At 29.3% G+C, this 22,877-nt stretch overlaps 1 protein-coding gene across 1 annotated transcript in view; it reads left to right on the forward strand.

The window, feature by feature from the left end:
• Positions 1-22,877, forward strand: part of LOC143257814 (anoctamin-5-like) — a 75,965-nt gene that overhangs the window by 29,520 nt on the left and 23,568 nt on the right. The window contains exons 11-17 of the mRNA XM_076516843.1: positions 1,124-1,171; positions 1,645-1,705; positions 5,534-5,616; positions 6,632-6,694; positions 18,106-18,233; positions 20,464-20,518; positions 22,705-22,802. Of these exons, the coding sequence (XP_076372958.1) occupies positions 1,124-1,171; positions 1,645-1,705; positions 5,534-5,616; positions 6,632-6,694; positions 18,106-18,233; positions 20,464-20,518; positions 22,705-22,802 (536 nt within the window). The remainder of the gene's footprint in view (positions 1-1,123; positions 1,172-1,644; positions 1,706-5,533; positions 5,617-6,631; positions 6,695-18,105; positions 18,234-20,463; positions 20,519-22,704; positions 22,803-22,877) is intronic.

Here is a 22,877-nt window from a genome sequence, read left to right on the forward strand (position 1 = left end):
GGCTACACGACTTACCATTAAAGTAGACACACAAACACTTTTTGCCCCTCCTATGTTTGATTATTTGTTTATAAACAGTTTATTTGTCGTTCAATTTACATAAAAATTTATATAGATGTGTGTTATTGTAATGTTTATAATGTACTATACTTTCATTATCCTAGTCATGATACTTTTTAAGTTATGAGGAAAAACTACTCACGACGCAGGGGTATGAACACTTTCTGTTGTAACTGTATCATTATCATAGATAATTCACACACCATATATCACAAGAGAGTGATTAGGCTTTTATCACCTTGCAGAGCAATAACCTTCTGCAATAAGACTACTGGAAAACAAAGTACCCTGTAATGTAGCAAGGAAAAGCAGAAGACTTGGAATCAACAAGACAGTACACAATCATAAGAACATTAGTAACATCATTAAAGAACTCAATACTACCTGCTGTGAGGCAGACTTCACTTGAAAGTTCAGTGTTATCAACTCCTGTGAGTGTCACCTAGTACTTATGTACATTTAACTATAGGAGAATTAAATATACTATTGAAATCCTACAACCCCTTCTACCTTATCACAGGTTGTTCTCAATCTGACTAGCTTTAGCTTAAATTCGGTTTGAACCTTACAATGAAGTCTGGTGATATTGCATGAAAACCATAATACTTGATCAGACTTGGTTTACGTGTAACAGAACAGCGTGGGACACACAGCATGGTAACACACTGTATAAACATATACACACTATATTTGCCTATCATATGAATTGCTATTTAAGCATATAATATATATTAATAATTGGCCTTTTAAAATGCAAAATTACAAAATAAAATTCTTTGTGTGAAAATAGATTATAAAATGTAGAAAATCAATCCAACACTTTCACATTTAAACTTGAATACTAAAATACATATATGTATATATATGTGTGTTTGTGTGTGTGCAAGATATATGTATATGTACATGACACAAAAAGGAAATTAGTTTTGGTAGATTTGTTTGCAGTAAGCTATGTATATAACTAAATCATTTACATATCTTGCACACAAACCATCGTCAAGAAAATATATGTTGTGTCCTATGTTCTCAAAGATTAACTGCAGAATTTTATATGTGTGAATAGATTCTGAACAAAAAGAGTAATGCTGAAAGACCCCTAGTGGCAAAAATGGTATGTCTGCAGATTTGCAACACTAGAAACCAGGTTTCAATACCCTTGGTGGGAACAGCACAGATAGCCCATTGTGTAGCTTTGTGCTTAACTTAAAAAAAATGCTGAAAATGAATATATATATATATATATATATATATATAAAAGTTTCAAAGCAAAGGTTATAAAGATATATTTTCACTTACATTCAGTTGTAACAAAACTCATAAATTGAAATCACCAGAAAATATTTTGTAAATGTAAGAACTGAAGTAACCATTTATAAACAAGTTATTCTGTCATATACAAATCACACTAATGAGTTGATGATGATCTGAAGCCAATATTTTTTTCTAATTGTTAAAAGTTGTATCTCATAAATTTCTTTTTGGATCACATTGAAAGTAATTTATTTCTTGTGATATAGCCAAAACTCTATGAAGTTATATTTATGTAGGTTTGCTCATTCACTCAAAATATACTTTTTTGCTTAGGTCATACACATCTTTGACAACTCGGCTACCGTTAGCTTTGCTGTACTTATGTCTTTCTGGGGTAAGTCCAGATTTTCCTTGATATGGGATTTAAACTGTATTGTACTGTAGCCTTGAAAACTGTTTGTTACAATATTGGAAAGGAAAGTGGTGTTTTATTTCTTTGAATAATTCATATTTCTCATAGATATATTTAATTGTTTAAAGTTATTTGCTTAAAAAAATCTTAATTATTTTTAGTTACTTAAATGTTACCATCATCAGCCCGTATGAAAAAGAGCATGGTATATTTGTGTACATAACATATGTACATAAACAAAGCAGTTTATGCAATCATGTCTTATTAACTTAAATCGGTTCTAGGCTGGCATGGCATGATAGCTATGAGATTCAACTCACAATCTGTAGGTAATAGGATCAAAACTGGTACCAAAATTATCATCCTTTCAGAGCCATTAGAGTATTATGATGTGTCAGTCAATCCAATTATTTATTTGCCCTAATGTTATGGTTCTGCACAGTAAATTATCATGACAATCCTTTGATTAGCATTCAGGGGAATATTGCAGGTATAACTTATTTTAATTTTGCAAGACAACAGGAAATGAAAAATTTAAATATAAAGAGGATAGAAAACTCTTGTTTAAAAGTAGCTTAAAGGAAAACTATGTTAGGTATTGACATATAAAATAAAATATAAAGTAGGTAAGCACAAATATGTTATGTGGAAAGAATTTAAAACATTAAAACAAATATAAAAATTGTCATAAATAAATAATAAGTATTATTATGAAAGATTAGGGTTAAAAGTAAAGACGTGAAACTAATTAATGGTTGAAGATAACTAATTTCATGATCTAGGTTTATCCCACAAAGTTGATTGATATCTAAAATGTTGATCCAGTAGTTTTCTTTCATTTCTTTGTCAGCTGTAGTTTTGAAACCAGTTTCAATAGCTATCAGAATCACATTAATTGAATTACTAGATTGTAGTATTGGACATCAGGAATATCTTATTTGGAATTAATAGAAGATTTGTGGTTGTTTTAAGTGTTCTCTGAGAGTCATTTTAATATGTCCTACGTATTGGTGATTGATTTGTTTTTTTACACTGGATAAGGTAAATGGTGTTGTTCAAGCATTTATTCCTGGCAACTGTAAAATGATTTTGGTCATATTTTTCAGGAAAAAGAGTTGGAATTTTTTGTGAACTTATTGGCTAAACAGCGTACTTTATTACACAGGTGTCAACCATTCTGTGGTGGGTTGGATTTACTTTTGATCGAATAAAGATATCCTTAACATTTCCTTTTCTAAGAGTTGAAAATGGAGGATTGAGGAAAACTGCATCTTAGGCAATCGTTCAGCTGGAGTTAATGGAAATTTTATATATTTTTTAAAGAATAAATAAAATATTTCTGAGTTCAAAGTGATATGTACTGAATTGAAGAATTCTGTTTGATACTTTTATATTACACTGTTTAAGGATGGGTTTTCATTGGGTTTTGCTTTTTCTCCTTATGCACATCACATTCAGTATCTTTATAGTGTTTTTGTAACATGTTTTTTTTTTAAGTTCTTAGTGTTTTCTGTAATCTCAGTCAAAGATACAATGGTTTTTTAATAGAGTACTTGAATGTAGGTAATGTTCTGTTTAATGTAGGTGAGATGTAAGCTTTCATAGTGAAAACATTGTGGTCTGTCAGTATCTTGTCCTTCTCATTCCACCTGCAACAAGTAATTTATTATCAGTAATCTTGATTGTAATTCAGGCTTTAATTTCTATTTTGCTAAATCATTTATTCTGTTTTGTTAGGTTTTAATACAGTTTTATACAGATCTTTTTTTATTCTTATACTATATGTCAGTCTTCAGAAGTTTTATTGTACAGTATAGTTTTTCTTTTAATTCATATCTTCTGTTATTGAAACATACTCAAGGATATCTTAATGTTTTAAACAGCAAAATAATTATGAAAAATAAAATTTGTACAGTTTTAGAATATGCTGTTTTTCTGAAATTTTGCAAACTGTAATAACTAAGTAAGGAGTAATTTCAAATTGATATATTAAGTGTTATTTTCTTATTCATAAGTACAATGTAAAATAGTACCAGATTATGACATTCTGAGGCCCTGAACTATGCCAAGTTTAAGAGATCCCTTTATGATAAAAAAATTGACCTGAAGTCAATTTTTCTCTTCTTTTTCTTCAGAGCTGGCTAAGAGGTATTAAGCTATAGCTTAGTTATCTTATGTCTTAATCCATCACTGGCATGAAGCATCATGAAATGTGTGTGTGTGTGTGTATAGCTTAGTTATCTTATGTCTTAATCCATCACTGGCATGAAGCATCATGAAATGTGTGTGTATGTGTGTATAGCTTAGTTATCTTATGTCTTAATCCATCACTGGCATGAAGCATCATGAAATGTGTGTGTGTGTGTGTATAGCTTAGTTATCTTATGTATTAATCCATCACTGGCATGAAGCATCATGAAATGTGTGTGTGTGTGTGTATAGCTTAGTTATCTTATGTCTTAATCCATCACTGGCATGAAGCATCATGAAATGTGTGTGTGTGTGTGTATAGCTTAGTTATCTTATGTCTTAATCCATCACTGGCATGAAGCATCATGAAATGTGTGTGTATGTGTGTATAGCTTAGTTATCTTATGTCTTAATCCATCACTGGCATGAAGCATCATGAAATGTGTATGTATGTGTGTATAGCTTAGTTATCTTATGTCTTAATCCATCACTGGCATGAAGCATCATGAAATGTGTGTGTATGTGTGTATAGCTTAGTTATCTTATGTCTTAATCCATCACTGGCATGAAGCATCATGAAATGTGTGTGTGTGTGTGTATAGCTTAGTTATCTTATGTCTTAATCCATCACTGGCATGAAGCATCATGAAATGTGTGTGTATATATATATAGAAACCCACTCACTATCCATGACCTGGAAAACATTTACAGTAAATAGAATGTCCTTTACTTGAATTCTCCTTATTCTATCATTCTCATGCGTGTCATTTAAGCTATACCTTCTTGTAGGCATTATGTGTTAGATTGAGAAATCCTGGTCTGTTTGAAAAACTTGTATGCAGTCAGACAAACAAACTATCTAGATATAACTTTACTTAATAAAATCACATTTATTTTACTTAATACAGTTATTTATAATGTAAACAATAAGGCCAAGTAATGTTATTTGTAATAGTGTACAAAGTATGCAACAGTTATGAGTGTCCAATGCATGGCACAGTTTTATGAACTGAAATAAAGAAATTCACACAAACAAAGAATAAAAACCATTGCAAAGAAAAAAGCAGCTAAAAGGTGCTAATAATAGTCTAGGAAATGAACCAAAGGTAAATTATTGCAAAACAAAGTAAATGTAAGTAATGAAGGAAAATTTAGCTAATATACAGGAACATCTGAAGTGATAACAATATAGTTTTGAATGACCTGCAGATGTGTATTTTAGACCTAAATAAGTCAAAAGAGCCCTTATAAAGTTCTTTTTTTCAAATAAATTACATGTGAATTAAGTGTTTAGGCAAGTTATGAAACTGAAGTTGAAATCAAAGTCAATCATTATGTGATGACAGCAACACTGTGCCATCATGTATCTTACTCATTGCACTAAAACGTTTGACTAAGCAAAAAAACAGGTAAGGTGATGCTGAATTCAAAAGCCAATATGCAATATGGACTCCTCAGACAAAGGTCTTTTTAATGGCATGAGATTTGTAGCATTTAATTGAGAAATTTGCTAAAAAAATTAAGTTCCAGACAGACAAAAGCAAAAGTATTATTTAAATCAATATATTAAAAAAATGTCAGTAATTTCATGTTATCATATTGTTATTATTTTTTCAACAGCTTCCATATTTATTGCATTATGGAAAAGAAAACAGGCACAGATTGCATGGGAATGGAATCTTTCAGGTGTGGAACACACTCTCGTAAGTGTTCATTGCCTGTGTTCGGACATAAAATGTGTATTTTTGAAATGTTTCTTAAGTTATTGTAAATATTTATGTATCTAATAGTACTGGTAAGAAATTTGAATCCAAGATACAGTACCAGTACTCAAGCTTCCATATAATGTTACTAAAACAAACTTTGATTTACAAGTGTTATATGTGATTAATATTAAGAATGAAATGCTCATATTTAGAACATAACTTTAATGATCAATATTTATCCTATTAATATCTTTTTTATCTCTAACTGTATGGAAACATCATTTTTGTGAGGTTGCTAAGTGGCATTTCTTTCCAATTTTGCTGTGAAATATTCTAGTTAGTTGTCATAAAATAATTGATTTCTCTTTAATAACGTTACATAATCTTGTACCTGGTGCCAGAAACAATAACATCAGGAGTTTGAGTAGGTGGTTATCTTTTGGATAATTATCATACTGTAATTCTAAGCCAGGGGCATTTATATCTTATTGTTGATTTATATGATATTGATTTGAAATTCCTAGAGTAATATAACTTTATCATTTACTGTTAGTTTTTCTAGTCCGTGTTTCAGTCAAAACACTAATATGCTTTAAGCATTGCACTGTTGAGTTTCTTTTTTATTCTTTAATTAGTGCATCACTGTAGTTAAATATAAATTATTACATCTCAGCTTATAACTGGAATCATTAACAGAAATGTCATATAATAAAGCCCTTCCTAAATACCTAGCATTTACAGTTTCTTCTGAAATTCTTAGTGTTTGATTTATTTCATATTGAATGCAATACCTTCTCAGTGCATCAATTTAAAACAAACTTATTGTCTTATTTCTTTTTATTTATAACACAAAAATTTCAATCAATAAAAATATTACAAAATCAAAAAAGGTTTCAAAATTTACTATATTTTAATTATTTATTGTAATTAACTATATTTCTTGAAAACAAAGTGTTTTTTACAATATTGTTAATTAACAAGCAAAACTTACAAGTTACTGTTTAAACTGTAGGAAATAGTTCGACCAGAATATGAAGCTAAAGTATTCACTTACAAACTAAACCCTCTTACAAGGGTAAGTAATTTTATATGTATATGTATTCACTTACAAACTAAACCTGGTAATAATGGTAAGTAATTTTTTTGTATATGTATTCACTTACAAACTAAACCCTGTTACAATGGTAAGTAATTTTATATATATATGTATTTACTTACAAACTAAACCCTGTTACAGTGGTCAGGAATTTTATGTATATTTGTGTGTGTATGTATGTGTTTAGTATGCTACTCATTGACAATTTACAAAATGGAGAGCCTATCAAAAATTGCTTTTACCAATACATTCCTGTTACTTTATATAAATTATTGAACAGTGATATAAAACCAAAATATCGTTTTAAACTCTACAGATGTATTTTGTGCACAAAGTAAAATGATAAATTACTGCTTTTAAATCTTCTATATAATATCAGACACATGATTTTTCCAACTGAGTACTGTATTTTGGGACAGAAACCCAACCCCCCTCTCCTTTTTTGTTGCAATAATCTTTGTTATGCCATATCAGAGTTCGTGTTATTATGCTTAAGATGTGGATAATGATCATAAAGTTCTGGTATATTTTAGTTTATGAAGTAGATCAGACCAATGATGGCTCACAACTCAAATATGAGATTCTGTAAGGAAATAATGAAACTAATTAGATTTTATCTGACTCTTGATAAATGAGCAAAAGTCACAGAGAAAAAAAGTGATATAATATATAGAACAAACTTAGCATATATGTATATGCCTGTGTATATGTATGTGTGTATATATTTTCTAGTAAACAAAAATTAAAAATGCTGCACAAATTAAAAGGATCCTTGCTTTAAGCTTCCTTTCCTGTTAATTAACTCAGATGTTATTAATTATTCCTTATTTTTAGAAGTATTATTAAAAAAAACGGTGAATATTACTTGGAAGAGTTATTGCTCTAAATTTGTGTTCATTGAAATCCCAGTTTTTTACACAAGTTAATTTATTTTTAAACATGATTACTGTATTTTTAGGGTTGCTGAAGCATCTATAAAAGATTTTATAATTATTTCTTTTTTTGTCGACTAAAATAAAATACTATATTTTCTATTTCATGTGAACATCCACTAATGATTCAATTATAAGCTAGATGGCTTATAACACTAGAATTCAGTTCTGTCCCCACAATGGTCATAGTGCATATAGCTCATTTACAGATTTGTACTAAGGCAAAATTAAACTTTTTTTAAAAAAATTAGCATCTGAAAAAAAGGCAGAATGTGTTTTTATAATTGTAAAAAATGTTAATTTAAGCCTAAAGTTATTGGGGTGAAGTAGAAAACTTAAAAGTTATGTTAGTTAAAATATTAAAACTTTACATATAATTCATAGTATTTAATGTCTTTACATATGTTTATCATGAGTTTTAATACCTTTTATATAAGATATACTGAAAATAATAGGTTCTGCTAGCATTTAAACAATTAAAAGTAACAGCAAACTGTATTATGCTGTCATTTTTTTCATTTAGACATTTGAACCATTTTTACCTTTTTGGAACAAAGTTGGTCGCATTGTTGGATCCAGTTTCATTGTATTTCTTTTGGTAAGCGTACTACATTTTGTTGATTTTCATAATTAATACTGTGGGTAAGAGATGGGAAATAATTATCTCCATAATATTCTTTTATCAGTGAGGGAGGTAAAAACGTTTTTATAGCATTAAAGCTACATCAGAATTAGTAGATTAGAATTAACACGAATTTTAGTTTTAATAGCTAAAATTAGGATGCAGTAAATCTTATTTAAAACTTTACTATGTGAGACCATATAGCAATAATAAAAACAATAAAACAGTTAGTTTAATTTATAATTACATTGAAATTGATTGAAAAATTAGCTTTAGCAAAATTTATAAATCATTTAGAACAGTCAACTTTAAAGCATTTCTTTTGAATTTGAATTGATAAGTTACTTAATAAGGTAGCAGGTATAATTAATAGGAGGAAAGTTATGTAAATTATGGGTAACTTATTAGTAAAGTAAGAATTCAAGCATAATTATGAATAATAATTACTTTTGTTTCTCTAAAACTTTAGATGTAAATTTTTGTTATTGTTTGATACAATATTAACACTAATACTTGTTTTCAATACTTTTTTACAGCTGCTTACGGTTATGGGAGCTGTTTTCAGTGTGGTTGTATATCGCATAATCTTTGTAACACTGATGATTTCCAGTGAAACTATGTTTTGGAGAAATAATGCCAAAATTGTTACATCATTTACAGCTTCAGTTCTAAATTTAATTTTTATTGTCATCATGGATGCGGTAGGCCAAAACCTTTTTCCTTTTCAAATGAAACTATTTAGGGGAATAAATTTCTTTCCTTTCAACAAAATATAGGGCTCCACATTTAAGTATTGCCAGTTATATTAATAATCAGAATCTTTTTATGCACAAAATTTATTGTCTGTTTTGTAGGGTTTCTCAATTTATATTAAGACAAAACTATATTTAGATATTATTTTATGCTTTTGTAGGTAATGTGATGCCTTTCCAACACAAAATATTCATAACTCAGATCATAAAGATACATCCATATTGGAATTTCCAAGACAGGGATATTCCTTGTATGCATTAGCACTGAAAAATTAAGTAATAAGAATCAACTTAAAGTACTAAGATCATCTGGAAAGAGACTTGCAACAAGTTGTACCTCAGCTACTGTAAGCAAAGTATAGCATCTTGTAACAGGTGAGAATCCACAAACTCAAAGGTCAATGGAAAACTCATTCTCTCTAGGCAATATAAACAACAAGGATAGTTATCTGGAAATGAGACCAACATGGTTATCGGATCAACAAGGTAAGGCCTTTAGACATACCACCTCCTCGACTGTCACCCGCATCAAGCAGCCAAAGAATAAAATTGGTGGTTATACTATTCCATGGTCAAGTTGACCAAAGATTTCTGTGCAGTTGAACTATTGAATTTATTATATACTATTTGGAATGAAATGCAGTCAGAAAGGACTGGTATGCTTGGGACATGATGGCTTCCAAGTGGAACTTTTTACAATGGAAATTACGCTGCAGAACTATTTTCAAGATGCATAGACTAATGTGATTTCCTAAATGTTTACCATCACATAAAATACAGAATAACCACTTAAGCTAACATATAAAATAGTGAATATGATTACAACTAAGATTAAATGAATAGTGTGGTTAATTTCAAAGAGAGGTTTGAAATGATTGCTAGATCTTCTTTGGAATGAAATTACTTAACCTATTGACAAAATTTTCTCTGAAATGAATAGTTTTTTCTTTGAGGTGCACATGATTATTCTAATCTTAACAGGTAAGTTGGAGTGCAAAATAATCCCTGGTATCCTTTAATATTTGATATAGTGTTCAGAGATCTCAGGGCAACTAACTGTATTACAGCTTAAGTACTATGTTTTCAGAGCTTATAGCAATGGTAATATACTCCTATACCTCTAGTTAACTGAACAGTTGCCATTTGTTGCTAACTTATGCATTACATTTACAAACTGTGATGGTCATGCTTTATCTTGACACATTGCAAGTAATGTCTGATTTAGACATGGGTTCTTTAACTGGTCTTTTCACAGTTTAACTTTCTTTATTTTGGTACCTATTCATCAACAGAACCTTTGCTGATGAATGCAGTTGTTTTCATGGCTGAAAGCTAAGGTTTTGTAGTAGCTGTATAGCTGTATGTCCAACATCTGGACATTCTTAAACAGAGAAGTTCTCCTCTGCATTTTTATGCTGCTAGCTTGATTGGCATGCCTCTGCAACATTATGATGCAAGGTTTTATCATACCTTCTGATTTGTTAAGGTTTATTAGCATCTTGAACACCGTATGATCTATTCTATCAATACGTTCTTTATCTTTGACTCCTCTATAGTAGCTGTGTTTGGAACATTCTGCTGGTTATCAAACTCCAGTTCATGTTTTTTTTTCAACAATGTGTTGTCATAGTAGTGGCAAAATTGCCTGATGCTGCTTAGAGATGATGTTTTTCTGATTCAGGATATATCAGACACTGGGCAATATAATAGCAACATGCTATTAAAGCTCATCTTTAGCACATCACGATGGATTATTGAGCAAAGCTTTTAGGAGCACAGATGCCAATCTATATACATTGATAAAACCTGCTGGAAAAACTGCCCCACGAAGTCTCAACATAATCATGATCAGAACTATCCTTTCTTGATAGCTTTCTGTCATTATGCACAAGTTTGGTTGATCTAAATGAAAATAACCAACATAATCAGTGATTCTGGATGGACTAGACTATGTTTCAGTTGTTTTGGTGAATAGAAAGAATGTGAAGATCTGAAAACCCTTATAAGTCAATGGAAGATCTTCTGACCTCACCCTCAGATCTGAGGTTCAGCTCTCTTGCTTTCTGTAATACATCTTTCAAGGTTGCAGAGAAGCATCTGTTGAGAATATAGAGAAATATCTTGGATGATTTTGAGTATACACATTAACTACTACATCAATAAAATCTAGATTCTAGGCATAGCACCAACTTTTTAATTTCAGTTGTTGTAAACTCTTGTAATTTTAATAAAATGATATACCTAGAACAAACTTACCTAATCTTTGTAATAACTGAAAATTCAAGTACCCGGTGTGTAAAAAGAAAGGTGTGGCAGTCTGTTACAGTTAGAATAAAAAGAGAAAAAAACAAAGTGCAAAGTGTAAAAAAATAATTGCTTTACTTCCTTAAAAAAAAAGACAAAGACATGACTAATCTATCTTTATTGAAAAACATTCTGAAGAAAAGCCAAATGTTGGGTGAGTCTGTTGCTTCTATGGTTTTGAAGTTAATAATGAAATAAATACACATTCTGTGTTTAACTAAAATAAAGCAAAAATAAGCTAAACTTGAAAGAAGATTGGTGAATATTGTTGATAATTAACTGAAAAGAAATAGTCATAGTCTATTAGCAGGTTGAATGTTAAAGGAAACAAAGGACAAACTTCAAATGTGAGCTGTGATCTTCACAAAAACAGATCTACTTCATAATTCCAGCACTATATTTACACCATATCTTCTAGTTATAGCTGATCATTCAGAATATGGAAGAAACCCTCTCTCCTATGTTTGAACAGTAAAATAGTCTCGAATGCATAACATAAAGTACAATGCAATTATCCTATGAAACATTAAATAACATCTGTGATTCAATTTTACTATAGAAAATTACTCTCTAGGATGACATTAGCACATGATCCTAACTGGATTTAATATATTACAACTTAGAATGGCAGAAACATTTTAAAACTTTGTGATGCAGGACAGTGAGATGTGTGGTACTGGATATATTACAAGTTCAACATTTATTAATGTATTCATTTCAGTCGAGAACCATTATTCTTGAAATTAGTCTAAGTATATTTACATTACACTACTTTGTTTTTATGATGTTAATGTATCTTTTATCTGTACCACTAGTGCATCTCTTAAGAATTTTCGTGACATATGTAAGTGTGTGTGTGCAATTATTACTTGTGTATTTAGAAAAACATTTAAGTGTTTTTCATATAATGTTTAGTTATTGTGTTTCATGTAATATGATTATTCTGTCATGTTTTTAATTTAAATATATAGGTTTATCGCAGACTTGCTGTCAAATTGACTGAAATGGGTAAGAACATAGTTACTTTAATTTCTGAACTTACCACTAGGTTGAAAGTTCAGCATGTTTGAACAAAAGTAATATCAATGTATAGAAAAACAACCTGACAGGTTTTTACTGTACTCCATAGAATAATTCAGATGAAACAGTATTCTAGCAGCATTCAAGCATATACATTTATTTTTCTCACAATTTTTTAAAATTATCCTGCTATTGTCGGATGCAGCTGTAATGTAACACTTTGTTGTTAGGAGTATTTAAGAATAATGTCTCATCTAAAGTTAATAATTTTACTTTACAAAGTTACAAGTACCAAAGGACTATCAATTCCTTTCATTAGTTGTACTAGTCATAAGAATAATTATTTTTGTAATATATAAAGCATATTTACTGTTGATTCAGTGCATTCTAATTTTTATAGAATGTCATTTTATCATGTATTTATTTATTTCACTAAGTAGTTCTAGTTATTTTATCATACATCATCAATACAGTTATCTTACTTTTAACTAAAATATCTTCATAAATGGATGTAACAGAGACGTGTCGATATTTTCGTAAGTGGAAGTATTCAATAGCCCAGAGTGTTTTGTAATATATTTGTACATTACTCACAATGAAGTACCCATATGTGAACATTAAACAAATATATTATAGCATTCTTTGATCACATAAGTAGCTCAATAACTATCATAGTTTAAAATTCATAATTTTATAAAACTAAATATGTTATGTGGATATCTTAAACATAAAGATTAATGATTTATACCTATCATACAATAAAACCAAATTTTTCAAACATAGTTGGTAAATGTGTATTAACATCAAAGTCAGGCTTAAAGTCTAATGCTATAAATGTGGTAGGGCATGGACTGCCACTTTCAAGTATTTGGAGCTGTAGCACACAAACAATTTATCCAGTGTAAAAGTACCACAGCTACACATGTCATTAAATATTATTTCTATTTGGCATCAGCTTTCTGATATTTTGTTACCAAAAACTTCACACAATTGAGCTCTCATTCATGGCATTAAAGTGATAAAATTTAAATTATTCTAAATTTGAACCATTTGCTTACCTATTTAAACTTGATCTTTAAAAAGTATATCTGAATTTGTCTATTAAATTTCATCAAAATTGGCTTAGACAGCTCTTCAGAGCAACTTGAAACACCAAACAAACACCTTTGCTTTGTACAAATATATTCCAAAGCCTGCTCATCAGCTCTTGAAAAAACACATTCAATTATGTTCATGTAATAGAAGCATATTTTCATGAAAGTTAACAGCAGACTCTGGAAGACATTGTCATTTTCTCTAGTAAGATATTAGAAAAAGAAAGAATCATATTGAAGCAGAGAAATAGTCAAATTCTTCTCACTACAAAGTATTGTATAAAGAGCAACAGATACACTTATTAACCAATTGTTTTAACGTGAAAAACAATTACTGAAATTGTCCTTTTAAGCTTAAATAATTAACATCAGTTTGTTTTAAACATTATAAGTTGAAGAAGTTGAACTAACAACCAAATGCATATTTGAAAACAAAGTCACTGCAAATTATTTAAAGTAGATGTCTATGACTTGTTGACAATAAATTTAAACAATAAACAAATAATACATAATCCACTTGTTTTAACATAATATATATTAAAACAAGTCAAACGTATATGCAATTTTTCATTACACTGTTGGTTATCACAGATGTATTCAGAAATTTAATAATTGTTTCTTTTTTTTTTTGTCAAAGTCCACACAACCTGATTCAGTTATTTTTAATGCACTTTGACAACATAAATTATTGTTCTTTACTTTGCTATTACAACACAATCTGTGATAATTTTACTTCATTCACTACCAGTATATCCTTTTCTATGGCTAAACTCACAGTCATTCAGTCAAGATTTATCTAACTATTCATATATGAAACTACATTTTGGATGCATGTTTATAGTCTGTAAGAGAACCAGAACTTTATAGTCTGTAAGAGAACCAGAACTTTCCACACACTATGAGATATATGATGCAATAATAAGTTAAAATAATGAGAAAAACTTAGAAGGTTCTAATAATATTATGCAATAATATAACAGTTGCCAAATCACAACAGCTGAACTACTCAGCCTTTGATTCATTACCAGTTGCATAACAAAATCTGTGATAAATTATCATTTCTAAAAATAACTAAGTTTAACATTTGCATTAAACTTAAATTGAAACAGTCATGTATATGTAGCACAGTTACTAGGAGAAGCTGAAACATCTGTGCTAAAAACTTGTTGAAATAATGTTTTTGATATCAGACTTTTCGTTTGTTATAAACTCAACCAATTTCAAGATGTCTTTTTATACAGAAAGATAAGTATGTTATATTTTTAAAAATCCTTGAACGTGTAAATCAACAAGTCATCTGACTACCACAATCAATGTAGAGTAACAGTGGAGTGACATGTTTCAGAAATATGTTTTGAAGCTCTTTGGCATTTCGTACGCAGTGTTATGCCACCAATCACTAATGGCTTTTGTGAAAGATACTTGTTCATATTCAGGATTTAGAATGTACAATATGTGGATATTCCTTATTCATAGTAGCATTGTAAACCAAAAGAACATAGATCAACTTGTGGCAGCAGGGCCATTCAGAAAGAAACCTGCATCATCATCACAACTCTTGTAAGCAAAGTGCAACATTTTTTAATAAGTAAGAATCTGTGAAAACAAAGTTCTGTGGAATATTCCTTCCATATTTCTAGGCCAACAATATGCAGTATAGTGATCTCCATCATTAAAACCAACATAAGCTGTACGTACACAAGCTGCTCCTACAGAATTGTTGCTCATTTGTTGCATACCTCAAGTGAAGTATACATGAAATAAGTATTTATACTATTCCATATGAAGACATGCTGATCAAGTTACTGAAAACAGTACTTATGGATATCTGTGTGATCAGACTGTTGAAAAGGGCAACAGGAAACTGTTCTCATTCTCATATAATAGAGAAATTATGGAACACTTGCAGAGAAAAGTGGTGTGCATGTGTACATGATAGCCCTACAGTGGAGATTTTTGCAATCTAAAAATTTATTGCAAGGTTATTTTCAAGATACATGGTTTATAAGATTGAGCATGACTTGAGATGGCAAGGCTTTGAAATTGTTTTAATGTAATGTTTTCAACTTCTGTGTTAAACTCAGTCAATCACAAGTAATCTTCTTTGTCGTTTGAGTAATTTATAAGATATATTAAAAGCATTATTTTTCAATTTTGTTTTAATAGTTTCCATTATAAAACAAATTCATTGCTCAAATTGCACTTAACATTAATTGTGTATCTTTATTTCATTTTGTGTAGTACGTCAGAGATTTGTATTGACATTATAAAATGTAGTTTAGCTCTGTGGTATGTATGTGTGTGAGTAATTTCTTAGAGCAAAACCCCATAGGGCTATCTGCTGAGCCCACTGAAGAGAATCAAACCCCCGATTTTAGCGTTGTAAGTCCGTATACTTACGGCTGTACTAGTGGGGGGGGGCTGGTATGTATGTCTATACTTTGATTCAGTTACCAATTTTATTTAGTTCATCATTGGTCTTTACTTTGAAGAAATGCAATAATAGCTAAAACTCATCATAAGAATATGTTCTTAAAAATAATAGACTGGTGATATTAATTAAATTAAAGTAATAAATGTAACTGTATGTTTAGTATGAATTTCAATTTGATTTATGGTTCCTGAAAATATTACATACACCAATTGCAAAATAGTTTTATCCTAAAAAATATCATCTGTAAACATTGTGAAAGTATAATAATAACTATTTTGATCAAAAGATCAATAAGGTTTTAATAAGTTTGAACATGTGTACAGTTATTACTTCCTGTAGTTCACTTATTCCATGAAACACTCCCCAAGTAATTTCTGATATATTTCTTTCTTTGGGAGTAATTATATGGTTACTTTTAAAGCAAAGATTAATGGGTATAAGATGAAAGCATGAGCCTTGTGTGTAAAGAAATTGCATGATATTTTAAAATGACAACCTTTCATAAAGCTTGTATACACATATATATGAGAATGTGTCTGTTGAAAGAATTAGGAAAACTATTCTTTTTTTTTCTTACTTTTGGTGATTACATGTAAAAAGATAAAATTACAGTAATCATATAAAACACTTTTAGTTTGTGTATTTTAATAAAAGTTATATTTTGAAAAGTAGGTAAGTAGAACATTCTTAAAAATGAGATGCATATGACATTGTTTTAAGAATTAGATTCATGGTCAGGTCTGGAATGATCTGATGGTTAGGTTCTTTGACTCTTAATCTGGGAGCTGAAATTAGAATTCCATCTTGAATATGCTTGCTGTTTTAGCCATGAGGCATCATAATGCAGCAACAAATATTTCTATTCATTTGTAACTGTGACTACTACTGACTAGCTGCCTTCCCTCTTGTTCATCAGTTTAAAACTAGGGGCAGCTAGTGCAAATAGCATTCGAGCAGCTTTAAATCAAATTCAAAATAAACAAACAAAAGTGTCAAGATCAAAAGCAACTGCTAAAACAAACTTTTTTTTTTGTTTTGATTTACAATATGCAATTGTATTTGTTAATTACTACTGGATATAAGACAGTTTTCTCAAGTGAGTCATCTTAGCATGAAACTGTTTTAAGAAATTGTATCTTTTGTATATTTCAGCATTAGACTAAATTTATTACAGATACATTTTATGCTTTTATTTGCTATGCCTTCAAATCTTTGAAACTGTTTTAAGCCAGCATTAGACTAAAATTACAGATACATTTTATGCTTTTATTTGGAAAAACGGTCCTGAGAATTCAAAATATTAGTTTATTAGATATGCAAGACTGTTTAAGTTAATGTAAGTATTATGATTTACATGTTTTAAGTGCTGGGTGTATGTTAAGTTTAGTTATTTTTAAGAATGATAGTTTATTGCAGGTTTGTTTAGCTAATTGTGGATAAATCATACATTGTTAGTTCATTTGCTGTGATTTGAAATAATGTTACTTGAACCTTCAGAATGTTTCTTGTTATTTTAATTCAGTTTTTTTTCAATCATAGTGTCTAATAGTGAATAGAATATTTGACACTGCTGTTGTGTGTACGTTTATACACATCAGTAAAGTTAGTTAGACAAAGATTGATAGATGGATAAATCTAGACTGCATGATTATGAGTTTAGCCATAAAAAGCATTTTTTGGTGACTTTTAAAGAGAATTACTACAGATTGTATTGTATTAACAGTGTATAGAAGAATAATTTGTCACATCAGTTGGGTTTTAAAGTAAGTGAAAAAACCTGTGTGGACTTTTGATGAAAAGAGACATTTATTTATTTGAAGCTCTGGATACAGCTGTGACAACCAACAATTTAATGAGTATTTGTATATATACATTTTACTTATTTTAATACATTATTTCAAAACAAGTGGTCTGTTTATTGTTTGTTTCTTGTTGAAATTAACTACAAAAAATCACAGACATCTGTTGTAAAAAATCTGGCCCATCTATATATGTAAAAACCTGACATAGTTCTTGCTTAGATACTGAAGAATAACATTTGTTCAACAGAGGATATAATGTCTTTATTGTTGATTTTAGTTTATAATACAGTAACCTGAATTTTTTGTCAGACAAACACCTTGGATATTTCTTAAGATTATCTTATGAAGTACTAGTATACATCACTTGAAGCTTCAAGAAGATTTAACAAAAGAGAATATAATATTTTATGGAATTTAAATAAACATATTTAATTATCATACCTTAGAAAGACCCCGTACCCTGCATGAGTATGAAGATAGTTTCACCTTCAAGATGTTTGTGTTTGTTTTTATAAACACTTATTCAGCCCTTATTTATACAGCATTTTTTAAAGGAAGGTAAGATTATTAACCTAATTAACTTTTATAATTTGTGAAACTGTTAAGATGACTCATAGTATGGAATGCTTTGTAATTCATCAGGATTATTATAATACTATTGTGAAATTACTTTCTGAAAAATATTTGTTTATAAATAGTTAAACTACTGTTTCAAACTAATACAGTTAAAAATGAACATTGTTTTATATACATTATCATTAAGAGAAGCAACTTGTTGTTTTCATTACAGCTGTAAATAGGCCAAACATTTCAGAAAATGGTTTAAAACCTGGACATTTGGATACAAACACAGTTAACTCACAAGCTTATATGGCATACCTGTTAGTATTTAAGTAAAGAGAACTTCATTAGTGAAAAACATTATTCCAGATACAGTAATTTCATCTAGGCCATAAAAGTAAATATTGAGTATGTTTTTAATATAGTTTTCTCCACAATGTTAAAATTGCATTAATTAACACAGTAAAAAAAATCAGAGCTATAAATGTATTTTCAAATTCTTGTCACAAATGAATTAAATGCTAAATGTATAATGTTTTAAGGGTACTAAAAATGGGAATAAAAATATTTTAAAGTTTGGTTTCTTCACATTGAAAAATATTAATTACTGTGAATGTAAGCATTAAAGATTTGACAATTGTTTTGTATCGCTATTCTGTATCAGTACAAAACTTGGAGTATACAGTTCTGTGTATCAGTAAATATCAGTTTCCATGTTTCTTCTATTTAACATACAGGATATATCACAGTTTTAAATCATTGAATGAAAACAAATTCATGTAGACCACTGATAATTTGCATATTTTATTGGCTTGTAAAACTAGATTAATAATTATCTGGAACTAGAGACTGGAAAGAAGTAATATTTTTTATGCCAGAAAGAAATTTATAATATGTGTTTTATTGTTACTCATATATATTTATATGTATATAAATTTGTTTTAAATTATAAATAAAAATGTTTCAGAATAAATTAAGCAATCAGAAATCAAACATTGCATCTGTTATTCCATATATTTTATGTTTTTAAAGAAGCAAAACCCTGATATTTTAACATTGAAATCTTAATTCATACCAGCTGTGTGTAAGTTTTTTAAACAAAATAAGTTATTGGTTATTATGTATATTTATCACTGAAATAAACATAATCTAAACATATTTAGCCTATAATGAGAACAAACTTAACAATATAGAGGCAGAAAGCATTTACTGTACTACAACCAAAAATATTAATGGTGAGGGTGTGTCCAACTAGTGATTCAACATATCATAATCATAATACGTTTGAGTTGTTCCCCACTGGTACAGTGGTAAGTCTATGGATTTACAATGCTAAAATCAGGGGGTTTTATTCCCCTTGGTGGACACAGCAGATAGTCCAATGTGGCTTTGCTATAAGAAAAACATGCACACACAGGATTTTGTTATCTTGTGTACTAATTAATGATATTACATACAAGAAAAAAGTCTTAGTAACTTGTGTTATAGATGCAGCTTCATTAAATTGTTTGATTTTTGGAATTTTGCGCAAAGCTACATGAGGGCTATCTATGCTAGCTGTCCCTAATTTAGCAGTGTAAGACTAGAGGGAAGGCAGCTAGTCATCACCACCCACCGCCAACTCTTGGGCTACTCTTTTACCAATGAGTAGTGGGATTGACCATTACATTATAATGTCCCCATGGCTGAAAGAACGAGCATGTTTGGTGCAAGGGGGATTCGAACCCACAACCCTCAGATTACGAGTCGAATGCCTTAACAGACCTGGCCATGCTGGGACTTTATTAACTTATTTTAGTTTTTAGTTCTGATCTATATAGGTAGCTTACTTTCAGTGCAAGCTTACTAAGAATTTCAACATTATACAATCAGGATTATTTAAACTGGTAGAATTCACAGCTCTGGAAAGTACATAAGAATTGAAAATATCAAGTTTTTTTTTAACTTCTAACACAGCACTATAGATTGTGAAAATAACTTTATGATAATCTCATGGTAGAATGAAGTCACAGAAGTATTATAAAATTATTTAATGTGTTAATTTACATTACTCTCTATTTATGATCTTGAAAGTATACACTTTGAAGAGAATTTTATTGATATGTTTCATATAATTAATTTATAATTAGAAATATCAATAAATAACATTATATATATCAGTATTTACTCAAAAGTTCACTTATTGTGCAGTTGATAAAAACTCCAAATGTCGGTAATTTTTTTAAAGGTTCTTTGGCCACCCAGGTGATACCATCACAATTTTTGGACATAAACAAGATAAGGTGATTTAATATTTTGTTTTATGGTTTAAACCTTTTACTGTGGCTGGAACATATATTTTTCAGTGCATTGGGAAATATGTGTCCTAGTTGCAGTGAATTGGTCAAGAGTAAAGTGGATATATTTTGACTATGAAGGTTTATTAATAAGATGATCAAAGCTAATTTTATAAAAATTGTGTTATGTTAAAGTGGCAGATCCAGATGTGTTTGCACTCATCATGCCCATCTTTGGTTTGCATATATTTGGTAACCTAATTCCTTCAGCCATATGTTGAACAGAGAGGAGGAAAGGTTAATGAAGCCAATACAACCCCAGGCCCTTCTGTGAATATTTCTCACTCACAGGTCCCTTCACACCCTGTTGTTAGACCCCCTCCTCACCTTTGGACCAACTTTGGATCTCCCATTGTTTTAAAAATAAAAATTTAGAATAAAAATTTCTAAACACAAATCACAGTTGAAAATAAAAACACAAGAACTTATAACACTGTTTGTAGGATAAAAAATATACTACAAACATTTAGTAGTTGTATTGACAAATGAAACAAAACAGATTTAAGAAAGCTTCTCAAGCATGTTAAAAATTGAAAAGTTTGTAGTCTGGTGCATACTTTGATGAATTTCTTGCTTTATCTTAAATATGATTTAGAAATCCAATCGATACTTCATAAGTATTGGGTTTAGAATGGTCATGAAACTTTAGGTTACAGTATACCAAAATGATTGTTGTTGATCTACAATGTAAATATTTATTGTCTTTACACATATAATAATTTTGGTTCAAAACACACTGTTGAATTTATCATTGTTCCTTGAACTTGGGATTAGTATCAGAAATTGCAGTGCATATTTTATTAGAATTAATCATTAAAGCTATTAGTGAATTTATCCATGGGGGTTTGTGTTCATTTTACTTCATCATATAGTAATCTAAATTAATTTAAGTATTTGAATAATGTTATGATATTTTGTCCAATTTACTTCTGGTGAAAGAGAAAAGAAGTCTCTAATATATGCTTAATTAGTAGCAGACATACTTACTGTAACGTATCCTTATTGTTTTTCTCTAAATAAACTAATGTTTTGCCAGCTTCATTATAATTGTGTAATGTAATTAGTGATTTATTTAAGAGCTGTGATGTTGTGTGCATCTAAAATAATAAACTGTTATTGAGAGAATGGGTTTGTAGGAAACAGCCAACAATAGACAATTATTATAAATCATGCACTTATTTTATTAGTAAACTGTCCTGAGCTAATAAACAGTGTATTAATGATTGATATTAACTTGTTTATTTTTTTCAACATTTTTTTTATTCCCATAAATATTTTGTAAAGCATGCACTGTATTAGGGGTGATTATTCATATTCAGTTTTCTATTCAATATTTATATTAATTCGTATAAGTAAATTTAGACTCAAAAAACACCTTTGAGGTTTCTTTTAACATGTGATGTGCCATACAATAAAGTATCAACGGTAATTTAGATAACATAATTTTAAACTTAAATAATTTATAATAGTCACTGGTAATAATCAAACTATCAAGCAAGGATTAGATAATGTAAAAATCTTATTTTCTAGATGTAAGATATAAACTGGGAAGAATATGTAAATAAAAACAGCATAAGATGTTTTCCTTGAGAAAAATTTAACAGACAAAATACATTTCCAATTAAATGTAAACTTTATATAAATATTTGATATGTAGATAACATGGAGTGTGATGATTACATTATTCATTTGGCATCAGATTATTCTCTTGGTAATTAGGTGGTTTAAAGTGTTGTAGTACAATGTATATCTTAGTATAAAGAATTTCTTTATACAGTGGTGAGCAGTTTAGATAAGCCAAATACAACTGGATCTTTACTTTGAAAAATTCACTTGTACTTAGTTATAATAAAATATTTGTAAAATAAAGTTAATATGTTTAATTTTCTATATATATGAATCTTATATAACACTATTTGTTAATTAACTCTTAAATTATTTATAGTGCATGTTTATGACATTGCATGAGGCTGATAATAAAGGTATTAAAATCTAAATATATCTAAATGTGAAATTTATTTGTCTAACTTATATATAACTTATTCTATTTTACTTTACATTGGGCAGCTACATCTTTCAAAATTTTGTTACTGTGTTTCAAAGCATACTAATACATATGTTTTATATTATAGTGTGACAGTGGACACTGTTTCTTTGAAGTTCTCATTCTGCTAAGTATTGTCATGGTGGGGAAACAGATTTTTAATAATGTATATAATTTTACAATAATGTAAGTATTTTGAAAAGTTATATTTAAACACTTGTGTGTATAAATAAATCACCTGCATCATAAAAGCATTTAAAG

The sequence above is a fragment of the Tachypleus tridentatus genome, chromosome 7 (assembly GCF_004210375.1).
Source record: "Tachypleus tridentatus isolate NWPU-2018 chromosome 7, ASM421037v1, whole genome shotgun sequence".
NCBI lineage: Eukaryota > Metazoa > Arthropoda > Merostomata > Xiphosura > Limulidae > Tachypleus > Tachypleus tridentatus.